The sequence below is a fragment of the Tamandua tetradactyla genome, chromosome 8, assembly GCF_023851605.1.
Source record: "Tamandua tetradactyla isolate mTamTet1 chromosome 8, mTamTet1.pri, whole genome shotgun sequence".
Classification (NCBI taxonomy): domain Eukaryota; kingdom Metazoa; phylum Chordata; class Mammalia; order Pilosa; family Myrmecophagidae; genus Tamandua; species Tamandua tetradactyla.
Genome location: NC_135334.1, coordinates 124,587,198 through 124,606,514, shown reverse-complemented (window position 1 = coordinate 124,606,514; position 19,317 = coordinate 124,587,198). Strand labels below are relative to the sequence as shown.

General features: G+C 38.9%; 1 protein-coding gene across 2 annotated transcripts in view; it reads left to right on the top strand.

Moving 5' to 3' along the window:
- Positions 1–493: 493 nt before the first annotated feature.
- The window catches only part of NUP160 (nucleoporin 160), a 56,231-nt gene continuing 37,407 nt past the window's right edge, over positions 494–19,317 (top strand). The window contains exons 1-11 of one of the 2 annotated variants that reach the window (XM_077114655.1): positions 494–636; positions 890–1,001; positions 8,855–9,065; positions 9,604–9,826; positions 11,072–11,150; positions 11,618–11,732; positions 13,941–14,099; positions 14,662–14,739; positions 14,995–15,092; positions 15,838–15,922; positions 17,468–17,536. In XM_077114655.1, the coding sequence (XP_076970770.1) occupies positions 537–636; positions 890–1,001; positions 8,855–9,065; positions 9,604–9,826; positions 11,072–11,150; positions 11,618–11,732; positions 13,941–14,099; positions 14,662–14,739; positions 14,995–15,092; positions 15,838–15,922; positions 17,468–17,536 (1,329 nt within the window). In that variant the 5' untranslated portion in view covers positions 494–536. Of the gene's footprint in view, positions 637–889; positions 1,002–7,349; positions 7,584–8,854; positions 9,066–9,603; positions 9,827–11,071; positions 11,151–11,617; positions 11,733–13,940; positions 14,100–14,661; positions 14,740–14,994; positions 15,093–15,837; positions 15,923–17,467; positions 17,537–19,317 lie in introns of those variants that run through there. The other variant, XM_077114656.1, reaches the window with a different exon arrangement.

The window sequence follows — 19,317 nt, the reverse complement described above, 5'->3', positions numbered from 1 at the left end:
GAGCCCGGCTCCTCTTTTGGGGGTTCCGTAACGAAACTTGAGCAGGTCGCGGCACCAACTTCTCATTTAACACATCGAGTGTCATTATTCAAGAAAAAACGAACACAGTCGCGTGAGAAAATCCAATACAACACAGAAGGTCCCTTGTCACCTCCAATACCGCCCTGACAGGCGAAGGGAGACTGACAGACCTACGGAGGCGGCGGCCGCCCGACCGGCTGAGGGCGCTAGACCCGCAGAGGGCGCCAGACCACGCACAGGACCGCGCCCGCGAGGCCCCGCCTCGCAGCGCGCTAAGGCCGCCGGGAAAAGGGCGAAGCCCGCCTGAGGCACCTTAGCCGGCCACTCGTTGGTTCCTGCAGACAGAGGCGCTTCCTCTCTGCCCACCTTGCAGTCTCCTGGCAACTCTGTGGAAGCCTTCAAGGAAGCGGCGGGCGGCCCTCGCCTCTGCCGGCAGCCCCGCTAGCCCCACCCCGGAAGTACGCAGACCACCTGGCCCTGCCGTGTCCCGTCGGGCCTCGCGGCGGCGCGGGAAGATGGCGGCGGCGGGAGCCCTGGAACGGAGCTTCGTGGAGATAGTGGGAGCTGAGCGCGAGAGGCAGAGGCATTTTCGGGAATTTACGGTCTGCAGCGTTGGTACGGAAGCGGTCCCAGAGAGCGCGCGGCCTTCCGACGGTTCCCCGGGTCTCTGTCCACCTCGCCGGGTTCATCTTCTCAGTCCACATTCTGCTGGCCCTTGGATCGGATCTTCCCCAGTGTCCGGCTTCTTCCTCCTTTTCCCTTCCCTTTGTGTGGATTGTCAGCCCGTCACTCTGTGCTCCCTCGGCGCACTTAGCCCCTGTCATCCCCCGAGAACCTCGTGTGCGCACTGACCACCCTCCTTTTCCAGGGACCGTAAATGCCGTGGCGGGAGCGGTGAAATTCAGCGAGAGCGCGGGAGGTTTCTACTATGTGGAAAGCGGCAAGTTATTCTCCATCACTAGAAACAGATTCATTCATTGGTAAGTGTTGTCTCGTCCACCCTTCTAGAAGGTACGGTTATTCGGAGTTTGGATTTTCCTGGCTCTTCCGTCATTCTGCGAAGCAGTAATCGACATCTGGCAAAGTAGAAAGACTGTTTGCAATTCATTTCCGAATCAGGAGAAAAATTAGAGTGGCCCAGAATTCTAGGCGTGAAATCCCATCCCCACCCCAGTCTAAAGCAGAGGGAATGGAGCTTAGGGATAAATCCCTGAAGACCAGGATTTAAGCATGAACTTACTGTGGTGGTGTTTTATTTCTTTTTATAATCGAGCAACGCTTTATTTTTTTTAATTTAGCTAACTATGTTTCTGTGCCTTCCACACTTTCACAAGGACTTTCTGCTTCTCAATAAGGAAAGCTTACTTGTTCCATTGTTTTCATAGCACTTGACAGCTTCCTTCATTTTTCGAACACTTGTTGAACTTCTATATGTCAGGCCATTCTAAGGATTTTGGATTTTATCCTAAGTACATCGAGCAGTCATTAAAAAAGTGTTTTTAAAGAGTTTTTAACACAATCAGATTTGCATTTTTAAGCAGTTGGTCTCAATGTCTGGAAAATGAACTTGGATTGAGTGGGACTGTTACACAAGAACACTTTCCTTTTACAATGGTCCAAGGAAGAGATGCTGTGGTTCAGATTGTGGTAGTGGCTAGAAAACAGAATAAATGGATTCCAGATACATTTAGAAGTTAGATTTACTCAGACTTGGTGACAAATTGAATATGGAGTTGGGAGGGGTAAGGGAAAAGGAGGGAACAGAGACAAAAACCCAGGTGTTCTGATGTGACTAACAGGAAGTGAGGGGTGGGAGTGTCATTTACTGAGATACAGAGACTTGTTTGGAGAGAAATTCTTTTGGACATACTAAAGTTGAGGTACCAGTGCTGCAGCCCTTGGAAATATCTGGTAGGTATTGGAATTTACAGACTTGAGACTCAGAAGAGAGACCTGTATTAGAAATATGAATTCGTTTATTTAAGAAATATTTTTGCGTGCCTGCTATGTTCCAGTCTACAGTTAGGAACTGGGAATATAGGGGTAACAGAACAGACAAAAATTCTCCACACTCATGGAGGGAGACAGGTAAAAAAACAACAACAACAAAAAAAGTAAATGAACTTGTCAGGTGACAGTAAATGGAATAGAGAACAAGGAAGCAAGTCAAGAGGAAAGGGAAATGCTTACAGGAATTACTGTTTTACATAGAATGGTAAGGCAGAACTCAGAAGTCGGTAGACTATTTGAGCAGAGAAAGTGAGGATACCAAGGGAGGAGCATTTCAGGTAGAGTATTCTCAGAAGAAACAAAAAAATGCAAAGAACTGTGAGAAGGGAGCTTGTCGTGTTCAGAAGAATAGCAGGGTGTCAGGAGTCTGAATGAATAGTAGAACAATGAGAGAGATATCCCAGGGCCAGATCAGAGCTTTGTCACTTATTTAAGTCTTAGGCTTTTTACTCTGGATGAGATGGGAAGAAGCCATTAGAGCATTTTAAGTAAAGAATGACATGATCTAAGTTGTGTTTTAAAACCTTGATCACTGTGGCCACTGTATTAGCAATAGAATGTAGTGGGGAAAGGATGGAAGTAGTGAGAAATGGTCTGATTGTGGATATGCTTTCCAGGTGAATTTATTACAATTTACTAATGAATCAGATGTAGAGTATATGGAAAGAGAAGAGTTAAGGGTGACCCCAAGATTTTTGGCTTGAACATTTGGAAGTTGTGAGATGCCATTAACTCAGATGGGAAATAGTGCAGAAAAACAGATATTTTTGGTTTTTTGAGCTTGATATGCAGGAATTCGGTTTTGGGTGAGTTTAGTTTGCTATGTCTTTCCAAGTGGAGATCTTCAGACAGTAGTCAGGCGCTCAGTGGACAGGATGGGTGGAAGATACAGTTTGGGGGATCGTTGGCATGAAATGGCATCTAAGCTTGTTGTATATTGAATGAGATCACCTGAGGTTTCTCATCCCAGCACGGTCAGCACTTGGGGCCAGGTCATTCCTTGTCAGAGGGGATGCCGCAGGATACTGAGCAGCCTCCCCAGCCTTTGACCGCTGCGGGCCGCCAAGCTTCTTCCTGCTTTCGCCCCCGGTGTAGCAGCATTGTCCCCAGATATTGCTAAATGTCCTTGGTGGGGAGGGAAGGGAGGAAAATTATCCCAGCTGAGTGTCACTTGTGTAGATGAGGGAAGAGAAGTATGAGGACTGAGCCCCAGGGCACTCCAGCATTCAGGAATGGGGAACTAGTGAAGAAGACTGAGGAGGAATAGCCAGTGAGGTGAAAGAGTGTTGTCTCATAATCTTAAGGAAAGTGTTTCAAGGAGGAGAGCAAAAAAATTGTCAAACACCACATTTGATTTGGGTAGGATGAGAAATGAAAATTGACCTTTGCCTTGTGGAAGTCATTGGTAGCCTTGGCAGAAACTGCTCCAGTAGACTGGTGGGGCAGATGCCTGAGCGGAGTGGGTTCAGAAGAGAAGTAGAGAAGAGGGTCGTGACTATTTGAATGAGTATTGCTCTAAAGAAAATGGAAAAATCCAATGGTAGCTGGAGGATGATGGGGGATTATAGAGAAAGTATAATAATTTATTTATATGCAGTGGGAATGATCTGGTAGATGCGGTCAAGGGCCACCATTGAAGAAGAGGAATTCAGGAAACTGCTTAAAAAATCATTAAGAATTATGGCAAGAGTAAGGTAGGAGAGAGTTACAGTAAATTAAGAGCAAAGTATTCAAGGAATAAAAGGGATCTGTAGATAACTGCAATGAGCAGAGGCAGTGGGAGGAATCTGATGGCATGAATGAGTTGTTTGGTCATGGAGGAAGGAACAGTTGTCTAGGAGTGGCAGTGGGGAACAAGCGAAATGTCTGTACCCTACTCTGAGGCCCCACTAGAAGGAGCATGTTAGAGAAGGCTGCTGCCATTAGAGAGGGCTGCAGAGGACAATGCCCACAGGGAAGTTCAAAACCCACCTTTAAACTTAAAGCAGAAAAGTGAGCAGAGAAGAGGTTCGGGATACAGGAAATTGTGCTAATGGTGTAATATGAGCAACCAGAGCAGAACAGCTCTGGGAAATCGTCTGAGCACAGGTGGTGCCCACAGCCTTGGGACAGTAAATGGTGAACAGAAAAGGTGACCCAGGCCGAAGGTTTGAATAGGGGTCAGGTCAAGGAAAGACGTGAGAATGGGTGGGGAGGTGGGAGGAAAACGGAGAGGGTAGTATCATGGGACTTCAAGACAAGAGTTTTTTAAGAAGGAAGGGATGGCAAGTTTGGAATGTTGCTAAGAGGTAAATAAGAGAAGGACTGAGAAGGCTTCATTGAAATTGGCGTAGGACCTAGGTAAGAAGCAGGTATGATGGGGGCAAAAGCCAGATTTAGTTGTGTGTGTATGTGTGTGTGTGAAAAAATTTTAGTTTTGCACCACCATCTTTGGGCAGCTGGCACCCACTGCCTTGCCTCTCTTCCCCCCTCCTTTTCCACCCTGAGGCCACCATGCCACCTGGGAGGGGCTCAGCCGCAGGGCTGAGAAGGCACGCGTGGTTCTCAAATATAGGCCTTCTGATGAATGTCTGTGTATTAAAGTAACAGATAATGTAGTTTGTTTGGTGTATAGTACAGACCAAACTCAAGATGTAAAGAAGATTGAGAAATTCCAGTCAAGACTTACGGTAGCCCAAGGAATCCTGCAGTGTTGTCATGGAAACCGACTGACTTTTGAAATGAAGACTGTCATATCTTAGAAAGTAAATAAATATGTTTTGAATTTGAGAAAGTTTTGGGACAGAAAATACTTTATGTAACTAAATGGGGTATTAAAAAAAAGATCTTTTTTTTTTTTACTTCGTTTTTCATGTTTACTTTAGAGAGCTAAGAATGTAAGTGCTTTCATTTAGGAAGCCTTTATTTTTTGAAATTGAACATGGAATGCATCTATTTTAAAAATTGTTTGCAGATTATTTGATGTTAGGCAAAACATAAATTATACAAACATACAATTATAGATACAAATTTATCAAAGAAATAATTATATGTTTTGCCTAACATCAAATAATCTGCAAACAATTTTTAAGGTAGATGCATTTCATGTTCAATTTCAAAAACTATTTCTTTGATAAATTTGTATCTATAATTTGAAAAAGATAGCAAGAGAAGTCAGTCTTCCTTCAATTAAGTTCATCTGTCTTTGAAAGAAAATTAAATTTAGCCATTTTACTGGATCGATAATTCTTTTGGCACATAAAAATTTGTGCTGTTGATGACCAATAAATAGATAATATGGTAACTGGAATTAACTATGCATAATAGTATACCTAATTAAATATAGTAGTCTCAATTATAGCTAAAGATAATTATGAAGTAGAAGTATTTCTTTACCTTAAACTTTTCAAATTTAAACTGTATTTTTTAATGTAAGGTGTTTACAATTTCCTTAGCTCATTGAGTTGTAATTTATTTGAATCCTGTTTTCAGTGATAAAAAATAACTGCAATTACTGTAAATGCATGAACTGAATGATAGTCACTAGTGACTGAAGTCACCATATTACAGAAATATTTACTACATTGTATCTTACTGGAGTTTCTCAGAAGGACTAAAGATTGTTTGAACTGTTAAATCTTTGCATACCTCTGTGACAACCCTGCCTATTTTCTCTTTACTTAACCAAGGTGTTAAGCATGACTGTCAAAAATTTTTTCTATTTTCCAGTAAACCAGAAATATTATATTAGTTGGTATTTGTCTTGTATTTGTAACCTGAGTTTTACCATCTAAATATGATTTTCACATGTTGATTCCTCAAGAGTAAAATGAAGCCACTATACTTTAAAATATATATATTTTTTAGAAATTTGTCATGTTGGGTAGCATTTTAGCTTGGAAGGTTCCATTAGCCGTTATGAATTTTGGAATGTTTCAAAGAGGTCAGCAAGTAAAATATTACATAGAATAAAAGAGAAATATTAGTTTTATTTAATCAGTTTTCACAGCTAAATATGTAATTCTATAAAATCTTTATAGATTGTACAGTTTATATGTAGTTCAAACTACTGAACAAAAAAGTAGGTCCCACAATTGCAAAAATATTGTATCAATGATCCAAGGTAGAGGCGAATTTATACACTGTCCAGTTCTCTGCATGGCCAAGGAGGTGGACAGTTCTAAGCATAAACTTCAAAACTGTACAAAAATAAGATTTTTGTTTTATTTCATTCTTCATACATTGAATATGATTGCAAGCTCGGAAGCCTAACACATAATCAGCGTCCAGAGTCAAGAATGAGATAAATAAGTAAGTTTGACTATGAAGGAGGATGGCGAGAATGTGATGGCTAGATAGGGGAGTACAGGGTTATAGAAGGCGGGAAGCCAGGCCAGAGCACATGTAAGTGTTCATGGAAGGCTCTGGAAGAAGGAAAGATGGATTCAGGAAATGGGATGGATGTAAGAAGATGTATTTTGAAAGTCAGTGACTGGTCTTTAATTGCTGGATGAAGACTTTGATATAAGTATGCAGGGACATTAGCAGTTAGGACGTTCCCAGTATATGATGCTTTCGGTGGTTCCAAAGCTACCACATGGCAGAGTTAAACCTGAAGAGCCTGCCCTGTATCTAGGACATTTACTTTTTTTTCTGAGTACATTATGTACTGTCTTTCCTTCTTTTTTTTTTTTTTTGTCCTCCATATACATGACAAAACCGTGAGTTACTCTGTCCACTTTTAAGGTCATTTTGTTAGAATTGATGGGCTTTTAAAATATCAACAGAGAATGCTTTTATTTTTTCATGTCACTGATTTCAGCTCTGTTGTATCAAATCTTCCTCTTCCAGTGCATGCCCCTTAATAAGGATTGATAAGTTTTTAGAACCCTTTTAGTGCTATGAAAAGGAAAACCCTGGATTAATTCATAGCATAGATGTTTTTATTTTCTCATTGTGGATTAGATAAAACTCAATCAGCTGAGTCAAAAAACACCCAAAAATTTTACATTAAACCAAAGATGGAGTAAGGGTTGAATTTTAGTAGAAGAAGAATTCATAGTGAGCTTACTTTTAAGGTAAGATATCTTGTATCATTACTTAAGCATTCACAGGAAGGGAAAGGGAAAATAAAAACTAGAGAGCTAGTTGAAAAAAGGAAGTTAATTAAATACAGAATGGAGGGAATTTGAAATGATGAGACTTTATGGTCAGAGCAATCTTAATAAAAGAGTGCATTTACTTGAGAGAAACGGCAGGGGATAAACTGGGAGCTAGAAATTAAGGAAAATAAGTTAGTTAATTAAAATTTTAACCTTGATTTTTGCTGCAACAACAAGTCCATTTCAGCATTCTGGAGTAAATGTGACCACAGCAAGAGGCAGAGAAGCCTCCTTTGACAGTCACTAAGTGTCATCTGGTGCTGCTGAGAAGAGGGCACAAGAGTAAAGCTGCAGTGGTCCGAGAAGGAATGACCAGTTAGACTGCAGAGATGGAAGGGAAGGAGCAGTGTCAGGATGAAGAGAGCATCAGGAGATGGCAGACCACAAATGCTGAGTGAAGGACATAGACAAGTAAATACGTGCCTGTGATTTTTGTAAGATAACAAATACTTGTAAGTCACAAATAAGAAATTTCTTATTAGAGTAACTGTACTAAGTAAAAACTAGAGGAGGTAGGACTGCTAAGGGTTTTAATTCTTCATTTTAATTCTTAAATCTGAATTCAGATGTCAGATTTAGTAGCCTTAGGCAAAAATGTTTTATTTCCTATAGGAAACATGTTGCAACTTAAGTTTGAGTAAAGCTTTTCTTTTTCACGTTTTCATGAATTTTATCGAAAAGCATTTATTGATATTTCAGCCATATCCCAGGCACTTTGCTGGGTCTGGGGATACTTAGTGCACCTAAAGATATGGCTATACTCATGGAGCTTTTTTTTCTTTTTTTTTTTTTTTGACATGACCAGGCACTGGGAATTGAACCCAGGTCTCCGGCATGGCAGGCGAGAACTCTGCCTACTGAGCCACAGTGGCCCACTCACTCATAGAACTTTACAGTCATTTATTAATGATTAGCTCCTTTTGAGAACTGAGTAATAGTAAAAGTCAGAATAGCTTCTCAGTATAGAAGTTAACTTTGATATGTTTAATGTGCAATGTTATTTATAGATTTTTAAAATATTTCTTTAAAAAGAATTACTGCTCCCCTAAATACAAAAATGTGCAAGAGGAAAAACATACCATTGCTGTTCTTTTATGCCTTTCAGGTTAAGAAGTAATAGGAAGGGGACATACCCACATTTATTAAGGTCAATTATGATTGACCATCTAATAATGTGGAGAATGTGTGGTGTGAATTTTCATTAGAGGAGAGTAATTGCATTGGATATTCTGAATAAATAGACTATCAAGTTTGGAGTTATCTTCATTTAACAGAACCATATATAAGATTTGAATTTTATGTTATGTTGTGTTTTATAAATCCAAATGTGATTTGGAATGTAAAAGTTGTTCTGAATTTGTTTATTCACATTTTTCAGATTGGAAGAGATCACTTGGAATCTGTTCTGCAAAATATATTTTTTATTTTAATGAGATTTTTATGGTATGTTTTATACATTCACATACCATGTAATCATCCAGAGTGTACAGTCAGTGGTTCACAGTATCACATAGCTGTGCATCCATCATCACAATCGACTTTTTATCTTTTTTTGTGAAAAATGACATATATAGCAAAAAAGCAAATGTCAAATGTTCTGCTGTATTTTAATTCAGTGTCAGAGAAAAGCATAAACTTTTTAAGCCTTTTTAAAGTATAAAAAATTTTCTCTTTTTTAATAGGAAGACCTCAGGAGATACTTTGGAGCTGATAGAGGAATCACTGGACATAAATCTGTTGAATAATGCAGTTCGACTCAAATTCCTAAATTGTAATGTCTTACCTGGAGGAGTGCATGTCTCTGAGACGCAGAATCATGTGATAATTTTGATATTGACCAATCAAACAGTGCACAGGTTACTTTTACTGCACCCTTCCCGGATGTATCGGAGTGTAAGTTGATTAAGTGTAATATCCTTTATTTCCCAGATTACTCTTGACTGTCACAAATTTAGTGCTGGGGCAGTAGCTTTTGGAATCAAAGGAAATTTGGATTCCTTGTAAGACCTCAGCAAGCACACTGTATTAGTCTCTATTTAAAATAATCAGACACACATTTTAAGTTGAAGAAAATAGGTTGGTTGTTATTTTTTTTGTATGCTGTATGGCGGGATCACATTTCATTCTTTTTCCATGTGAGTATCCATTATTGCAGCACCATTTGTTGAATTTTTTGTTTGTTTATTTTTGTTCATTTCTTTGTTTGGGAAGTACATGGGCCAGGAATCGAACCTGGGTCTCCCGCATGGCAAGTGAGAATTCTCCCACTGAACTACCCTTATATCCCCCAAAATAGTTTTTGTTAAAAAGAATAATGTTCTTTTTAAACTCAGTAATGATTTTTATTTGAAAAAGTTTTGTCGCAATTAAGAGGAATAAGCAAAACTTGGGTTGTTTTGGTTAACATACTTTTTTTTTAATGACTCCACAGGAATTGGTCATTGAAAGTCAGATGCAGTCAATATTTACTGATATTGGAAAAGTTGATTTCAGGGATCCTTGCAACTATCAGTTAATTCCAGCAGTTTCTGGACTATCACCTACTTCTACTGCCTCGGCAGCCTGGCTTAGCAGTGATGGGGAGGCTCTATTTGCTCTGCCGTCTGCTTCCGGGGGAATCTTCGTTCTTAAACTCCCTCCTCATGACGTACCTGGTAAGAATGAGAACTGAACGTGAGTTTAATTTTAATCGGTATTAAAGCAGCCCACAGTGTCCAACCCCATCATCCAATGCTGGGGTTGTTTATGTACCACCCCTGAAATGGTCATTCATTATGGCTTGCCTAATAAGAGGAAAAGATTTTATACAGTAGGTAAGGAACAGTAAAGCGTATTAGAATAAGGGGAAACAGTTAACTGTAAGACAACCTATTCTAAGTCCTGTAATAGAGATGAATTGACAGGTTGTCTACCCTCAGATTAAGGGACTGTAAAGTAATCAAAGCAAAGAAGCTCGATTGCTGGTACCCAGCTCCAGGTCACCACTGTCTCTTGTCTGGATGTCAGTCACTACCCGAGTGTCTCCCCAGACCTGCCCTTCCCCTTCTTAAGGAACTTGTCAGCCAGATGATGCATCATAACATACGCTGGGTCCTGCTAGTCCACTGCTCAGAGCCTGCCAGTGACGTCTCACCTCTCTCAGAGGAAAACCTAAGTCCTTACATTGCCATCCCGTACCCCCTGCTGCCTCTCTGACCTCATCTTCTCATTGTTTCTCCCTCTCCTACACTGTACCAGCCACATGGCCTTGCGATTCCTTGGACATGCCAGACCTACTTCTACCTCAGAGCCTTTGCCAGGGTTGGCCTTTCCCCAGCTACCTGCTTGGCTCATTCCCTTGACTCTTTAAGTCTGTACCCAATGTCACCTCGAGGAGACCTTTTCTCATCACCCTTTTCTCAGTCGCAGCCACCACCCTCCCCTGCCCCAAAGGCATTTTTTGTACTCCTTTCCTGTCTTATTATCTCTACTTGTTATTTAATCTGTTAACTCTCTCTCTTTCCTCCCTCTCCTCATCTCTGCTCACTGGAATGTGAGTTCCATAACGGGGGGGGGGTATTTGCTTTTTTTTTTCACTGCTGTATGTATCTCTAGCACCTAGGATAGTGCCTGGCTCATGAAAGGTACAAGGAGATTCATTTTAAAAGAATTAAGTGATTCTGCTGAGCAGCGATGTGGGTTATTGTCTGTTAATGGCAAGAAAGTCCCCTCACATATAAAAAGTTTTTATCAATCCGTGATAATTCAGAATATTTTAGGCTTGATATATGCAGGAAAGATATGTCCTAAAAGAAGTATAATATAGAAATGTAAGCGCCTGTCACCTGTTGGTTGCATCATTCTTGCCTAAGTGTGATCAAGAGATGTTTTGTATCACTGACCTCATTTTAATCTTGTAGGGATGGTGTCAGTTGTGGAACTGAAACAGAGTTCAGTAATGCAACGATTGTTTATAGGCTGGATGCCAACAGCCATCAGGTGAGTGGTGTCTGGCAGGTAAAACAATGTGCTGTAAAGAAGAAGAGTCTGTATAGCATCACATTCCATCTGAGGAAGGCCAGACTCTAGAGCTATTTCATTTGTGATTGGACACCCTGACAGCAGAAACTGGCTTACTGTTTATACTCTTTTAATATCCATTTCAATGCTCTGACCTGATTTATCACATCCAATTCTGAATAAAATTAATAAAGTAGAATGTTGTTGATGATTAGAATAAAATAGTACAAAAGGAAACTATTCCATTATTAGAACATTTTAAAACTTATTATTGTAATTCTTCACAAATAAAATTAGAATGTCATTATTTTATAGCAACATATAAGCTGTTGCTCCTTTGTTGATTGAGATGTGCTTTTATAGTTTTATTACATCCCTTGAATTGGAAATTCTAATCAGATTTTTTGCAACTTTAAAATTCTAAAACTTTGGCCTTGTGTTTCTAGGGGCGATCAGGGGCCTTCAGACCGTCCTCTCAGTCTTGCTGTTCATTGTGTTGAGCATGAAGCCTTCATCTTTGCACTGTGTGAGGATCACAAACTCCGGATGTGGTCTTACAAGGTAAATGCTGCATCCATAGTTACTGTATGTTAAAATTAGGTAGTGAATTGTGAGACCATTGAAACAAACCTCACTTCTCTGAAAGATACCAGATCTGTAGGTGTTCCAGTTTGCTAGCTGCCGGAACGCAGTCTACCAGAAGTGGAATGGCTTTTAAAAAGGGGGTTTATTAAGTTGCAAGTTTACAGTTCTAAGGCCAAGAAAATGTCTCAATTAGAACAAGTCCATAGAAATGTCCAATCAAAGGCATCCTGGGGAAAACAGCTTGGTTCAAGAAGGCCGATGAAGTTCAGGGTTTCTCTCTTATCTGGAAGGGCGCATCGCGAACACGGCGTCATCTGCTAGCTTTTCTCTCCTGGCTTCCTGTTTCATGAAGCTCCCCAGGAGGCATTTTCCTTCTTTATCTCCAAAGGTTGCTGGCTGGTAGACTCTGCTTCTCGTGGCTATATCGTTCTCTGTTCTCTCAGAATCACCTTCATTCTCCAAAATGTTTCCTTTTTTATAGGATTCCAGTAAACTAATCAAGACCCACCCGAATGGGTGGAAACACGTCTCCCTTAATCCAGTTAACAACTACTCTTGATTGAGTCACATCTCCAGGGGGGTGATCTAATTACAGTTTCAAGCATACATTACTGCATAGGGATTAGAAGAAGCAGCTGGCTTTACAAAATGGGGTTAGAATTAAAACATGGCTTTTCTAGGGTACATATATCCTTTCAAACTGGCACAGGAGGTTAGGAAATTATGGGTTATTTCCAGATTTAGATAGTTTCAGTTAGCTTTCTTTTTCATATGTTTCCCCCCTAACTTTTTGGCTTTTTATTTTGAAGGTTGGGAAACTGTATAAAAGTTGAGAGAGCAGTACAGTGAGTACAGCCTTTACTCAGGAAGAGCAGAAGTGTTGCTTTTTTCTTTTCTTTTTTTTTTAAGTGTGCTACAGAAAATTTAAATTTTGGACCAAATAAACATCTCTTCCTTTGGTCTCACAAGGAAGAGATAAAAATGACATATATAGCAAAAGAACAATATATATAAACTTCAAGATAAAGTTTTAAAATACAGTATCATCCTTTACCCTGTGTTCTGATTTATCTTAGTATTAACCAGGTCCATTTCATTTATATCTATTTGGAATCTGATCTTTTTTTCAGCTTCTTTTAAACAGTAGCTTTTGGGAGTAATGCTGACTTTCAGGGCTGCAGAACTCTAACTGTGAGTCTCAGGTGTCACACGGATATCCAGAGTTCTAGAGAATGACCAGGATATGTATAAATTGCTCAGCAACTCAGAATTTAGAAATAACAGTTACAACTCAGCAATAGATGTGACTGCTGTTAAGAGCTTACAATCTAGGAACCTTTACAGTGAGCTTTATTGAACATTCTGTACTCCTTAAAATTGATTACCCAATCTCTGCCCACTTCCTATCCCCTGATAACCTGTGCACTTGAATTCAGTTCTCAGCATTTGCTCATTATAGTTAGTTTATATTAGTGAGACCATCCATTATTTGTCCTTTTGTTTCGTTCAACGCTGTATCCGCAAGGTTCATTCACCTAATTGCATGCCACATGACTTCGTTCCCTCCCGCAGCTGCACGGTACTCCATAGTGTACACACCACAGCCCACCTTCCACTCATCAGTTCATGGACTTTTAGGCCGCCTCCATCCATTGTATCCATAGGAGCTGAGTGGAGCTGGAGGAGCACTTAACCAAAGGGTCATCATTTTATTCTAGGCCATGGCAGGAAAAGATGAACTTAGGTGCTCAGATTCCATTCTAGAAACATCTGCAAGAATAAGGCTGGGGAGGTTGTGATGTGATGGGAAAACAAAACAGCAGGTCGAGGAAGTTCGATGGTGCCTGGGCAGGAGGAACCAGAGTTAATGTGCAGTTCATGAAACAGAACATCTATTCCCTAGAATCAAATTTTAAGATTTTTGTTTAGTAACATATATACAAAACAAATGTTTTTTAAACTGCAAGTTGGTAAAACAGTTTTCAGGATTCTACATGAACAAAACAGCTGATGATTTTCTCCATGAAACTAAAGAGATATTTTTCATCTTACCCTTGAAAGAAACTGGGTTCTCCTGTAAAGTAAGCTAGGAATAATGGATATACATTCTTAATAAAGGAAGGGTGTGTTTTTCTAACCTATATATTCTTTGATGGCACTTACTAGAACTCTTGTCTTGGGCAGGATCAAATGTGCCTAATGGTAGCTGACATGCTCGAGTATATCCCTGTGAATAAAGACATGCGGCTCACTGCTGGCACTGGACACAAGTTACGACTAGCTTATTCCCCTTCCCTGGGGCTCTACCTCGGGATATATGTGCACGCGCCAAAACGTGGACAGGTAGGGAATGAATATGACGTGCATCTCGTTACCCTGTACATGCCTGTGTAGGGAAGTGGCCATAGATTTAGTACGTCTTTTAAAATTCTTTGTTCCAACCTAGATGTCTCATATGTTGGACAAGTTCTGAGATGTTCATGGGTTTTTTTGCTGAAATGTGCATTAGAAGATCTTAAAGTAGGGGTCAGGATGAAAGAGAGTAGAAGGTTATAATTAAGAAAAATTAAAACTAAACAAGAAAGCAGATTTGGAAGGCTAGACAAAAAAAAAAAGGTGGAGTTACTGGAAAGGATGTAGGTCTTATTAAGTGATTGAGAGAAAGTTAATATTTATAAATTTTTTGTTTTGGCAATAAAATACAAAACCTGAACTGTGTGTAGACTTTTATTCTTAATAAAGATTAACTAAGTGTATTATATGTATATTTTAAATTATCTCTGGTATTTTGTTAAAAATCTAAACTTAAAAATATAAAATTGGATTTTTGAATGCTAATAAGGTTGTTTAGAAAAAGCAGTATGTTTATTTCAAGTAGTGAATGATCATCTTGTGGTTTGGCCAGTTCTGTGTTTTCCAGTTGGTGAGCACTGAGAACAGCCGCTACAGCCTCGATCACATTTCCTCCCTCTTCACGTCTCAGGTTGGTCACTCATCTGGTGTCTGGCAGGTACAAGGATGAAGTGTTAGCTAGCCCCCCCATATTGAAATTGGATTGAAGTCTTAAAATGGAATATTTCATAATGTATGTAAGCAAAATTTCATTTGGGTTTTATCAGTTTCATGTGGTAATATCTTTTTATTTTATCCATTTCACCTCTCCTGCATATTTTAGTCCTCATAAAAATTACCTTTTTTTCTTACTTTACCTCCCCCTTTTCTTTTCATGTCCTCCTAGGAGACACTGACTGACTTTGCCTTAACTTCCACGGATATTTGGGCCCTGTGGCATGATGCTGAGAACCAGACAGTTGTGAAGTATATCAACTTTGAACAGTACGTCGCTTACCTGTGCTAGCCTACTCACTAAAACAGTTTCATGCTAAGAGGAGAGCTTATGTAAAACCTAAGCACAAATCACTTTTTTTCAATAGATAATGTTTATAGAACACCAATACATAAAACAAAACTAGTTATTTATGAGTATAAAATTACAATGTGGTTTATAATCTAATGTATATATTAGTTTTTAAAAATAGTTAAAAATACATTTAAAAATAAAATTTTGAATCAAATACTGTATAACCTCTAAAATACCTGCGGAGGATTCCTTGAAACACAGTTTAAGGATCCCTGGACTAATGGAACCTTAAAAGGTCCTTCAGAACCCTGCATTCTAGAATAGGCTCTAGGAGTGGTTGATGCTGGTTTGATCCTGAGCCCCAGCTCGGGTAATGTAAGTGATCCTTATAGATGGCATCAAAGCAAAACGGTAAAAAGACACAGGCAGGCTCCGAGATACCCTAAACCTGACTTTCCATAGCTGCAAAATGACAATAATATTTATATCTCGAAGAATTATTGTTAAGTCATATGTGGATAATGTCTAGAAGTGCACTTACCAGATTATCTGACAAATTGCAAATGCAGAGTAAAAGTTAGCAATTACTTATTGGTTTGTGTTCCAGGAAGGTTCCTGTTAGAACTTGGTAGGATCACTTCTATAAAACCAAACTCTGCTAATAAGTTTCATTTTCATTCATCATTTTAATATGGACTGATGGGTTTTTTTTCTCTGTAGTAATGTTGCAGGTCAGTGGAACCCAGTTTTTATGCAGCCTCTGCCAGAGGAAGAGGTCATCATCAGAGATGATCAAAACCCCAGAGTAAGGAGCGCTGAAAGGAAATCAAGTCTTGGGATTTGTACCGGCCTTTGGTTTAAGCAGAACTGCTTGTGTCTGTCAGCACTCTCAGCTGCAGCTGAGGGAACCCACCTCAGGCTGACTGAAAGGCCACTGTATGGGCATGTGCAGCTAAGTTCATTGTTATCTGGCTTTTCTCCATTCTGGTTTCCTCCTGCTAAACTTAGCAACCCCAGAGGAAAAAGTGCAGTTCATCTGTCCCAGATCCTGGCATTGATGCTCACTGCCTGGCTTGAGTCACGAGCCAATTTCTGATACAGTCATGCCAGTCCTGAGAGATGAGATGTTATCTGCCTGGACATTGGGACTTGCTGGTGTGAGAGGTGGGGAAGTCAGCTGAATGTGGGCAGAGGAGGAGGAAGAGTTCCCTCAAAAAACCGTACGGGTTTGTTAGTAAAGGAATTGGGGATGGATTCGGGCAGGCACAAGTGGTAGGTGTCTACTATCCCAGTCTCATTGGTAGATACACACAAACCAGAAATAAGATTATTACTGCTGGAGATATATGCAATGAAGAAAGTTATTTAAAAGGACAGTGTAATAGAGAGCAAAACAGGCCAATCTCTCTTTGTCAGGGATACCTTCTGAATAAATGGAAGAAAAAACCTTAAGTTGATGCCTTAGGGTTAAAATGAAATTCAAGGTTATAGGCTGTGGTTCTGAAACTGACTATTTGCAGGATTGAAACCCAGTGTATGTATCTGAATTGAATATTGCAAAATTTTTAATCCCAATTTTTTGGTTGTGGTTATTGATTGATACAGTTAGCAACTACTAGCAGTTGACTTTTATCTGAGAGCCAGAATCTTAAATGTTTAAGATTTAATAAGCAAGCTAAGGATTGCTTATTAAAATCCTTAGCTTTCTCCTTCACTTTGATCATTTATCATCTACCAGAACCTTACTAGAAGAAATGAAACCTTAATGAATGTGTCAGGTTTGCTACTTACTAGCAAATCTGCTTTATGAGACTCAGTTAAAATAATTAGGTATATGAGACTTCCATTTTATTCTCTACTTCATTTTCCCACTTGTGAGAGCTTATTGTGATTTTTTTTAACATTATTGTTTCCTTTCCTTTTATATATGAGCCATAGAATTACTACTTTTCTAGATGGTATAGAAACCAGTTTAGTTTAATTTTTCTCTTACCAATGAGTGTCAACTCTGTCAACAACAAACTGGATTGACTCACCTCCTCCATTCAAGGCTGGCTCTTGGCAGACTTTGCTTTTCAATGGGACCCCATGAAGCTTTCTGTGATGGGCATACCATTTCTACTCCAGTTTATTTAGACCAGTTTATCTGCTGTCATTGCAATCTTCACTCTGAGGATGAAAATATATAACCGTGCTACTACCTGCTATTACTCAAATGTAGAAGGGCAAAATTTCCATGCTCACATCATGGGAACTCAAACTTTGTTAATGTTTTGAATTCTTCCTTGAAATTTTTCCAAATTTTATCTTTTATAGAATGAAATTAATTTATGTTTTAATGTTCTAACAGGAGATGTATTTGCAGAGTCTTTTTACACCAGGACGATTCATAAATGCAGCTATATGTAAAGCTTTACAGGTCAGCAAGAAAATATTTAACTTTCATTTAAACTGTTAATTTTAGCACTATATAGTTTAATATTTACTATTAATTTTTGTTGTTTTCAATATACTAAACACTGAACATATTTTTGCAGTTATATATATGTGATTTGTAAAATACTGTTGTAATGGGGATTTTTTTACTTTTGGGGGGAGTTTGGGTGCATGGTCCAGAAATTGAATATTGTGATTATTTTTTTAAATGTTCCTTCTATTAAGACTCCTGACAGGGAGAAAGGATACTTTAGCAGTAACTAGAGAGCCTGCCAGTAGTAAGAAAGAGAAACTTGTGGCTTCACCGTTGTAAAAAGACACTACACTACACTGCATATAGTCTCTATTCTTGAAAAAAAGTTGAAGTATTTTTGTGTTGGTTTTGTTTTATGGTAACATGTATATAATATAAAATTTGCCATTTAAACCATTTTTAAATGAACCGCTCAGTGATATTAATTACATTTACAATGTTGTGCCACCATCACCACCACCCACTACCAAGTTTCCCGTCACCCCCAGAAGAAACTCTGTACCCATTAAGCAGTAACTCCCCAGTCCCTCTCCCTCCAGTTCTGGTAACTTCTTTTTTTTTTTTTTTTTTTATATGCAATTTTTTTTTAGATATATTCACACAGCATACAATCCATCCAAAATTTGCAGTCGAAGGCTCACAATATCATTAGTTCACCATGACATTCAGTTTTTTATTATCACATAATTATATATTCATCATCATGATCATTTTTAGAAAAGAATTTGCATCACTCCAGAAGAGAAATAAAGGAAAAAAACCCATACATTGCATATCCCTTACCCCCTTCCCCGGCCCATTGACTACTTCCTTGTAACTTCTAATCTACTTTCTATCTATGAATGTGCTATTCTAGATATTTCATATAAGTGGAATCATGCAACATTTGTCTTTTGAGTCTGGCTTATTTCACTTAGCATGATGTTTTTTAAGATTGATCCATATTGTAGCATTTATCAGCACTTCATTCCTTTATATAGCTGAATAGTGTTCATTGTATATGTGTATGGTGTGTGTGTGTATGTATATTTTGTTTATACAATTATCTGTCAGTTGACAGATGGATTATTTCTACCTTTTGGCTATTATGTTGGTTAGTTTTTATCCTTTTGTGTTAGTACAACAAAGGTCTCATTTGTTTTAATAGAATTCTAAAACTCTAAGCTTCACAGTCTCATGATTTAAGGATGCTTATTGCTTTACAGAAGTATTATTTACTTTAAAGTCACATAGGTTTCCTTAAACTGCCACTTAGCTTCATGGATTTAAAATAGAGTCATCACTCATAGAATTGAAATGTACCTTAGAATCTTCTGGTCACACCTTCCATACAGAACGGAAATACCTTCTGTGGCTTCTCTGATAGACAGTTACTCAGCCTCTGCTTGTGTGCCCCAATGGCAAGCTTCACCAGACCCTGTGTGAGCCAGTGCTCCCAGACTGTGTCATTGAAGAGTTCTTTGCAGAACTAAATTGAATTTAACCACCCTTTTGATGATTTCTTTTTTGGAACTCAGAAAGCATATATCTCTTCTAATGAGCAGCCTTTCAGATATTTAAGTCTTTCCATGTAGTTTTTCTCTATGCTATATATACCAGTTCTTTATCTTTCTGTTAGGCTACGTGATTTCTAAACCCTTGAGTTTTCTTTTCACCGCATTCTTGTATCTCTGGCTATTGGATGTTTTCTGTTTTTTTGCTGTTAAAACTTCAGTATGACAAATTTCTCC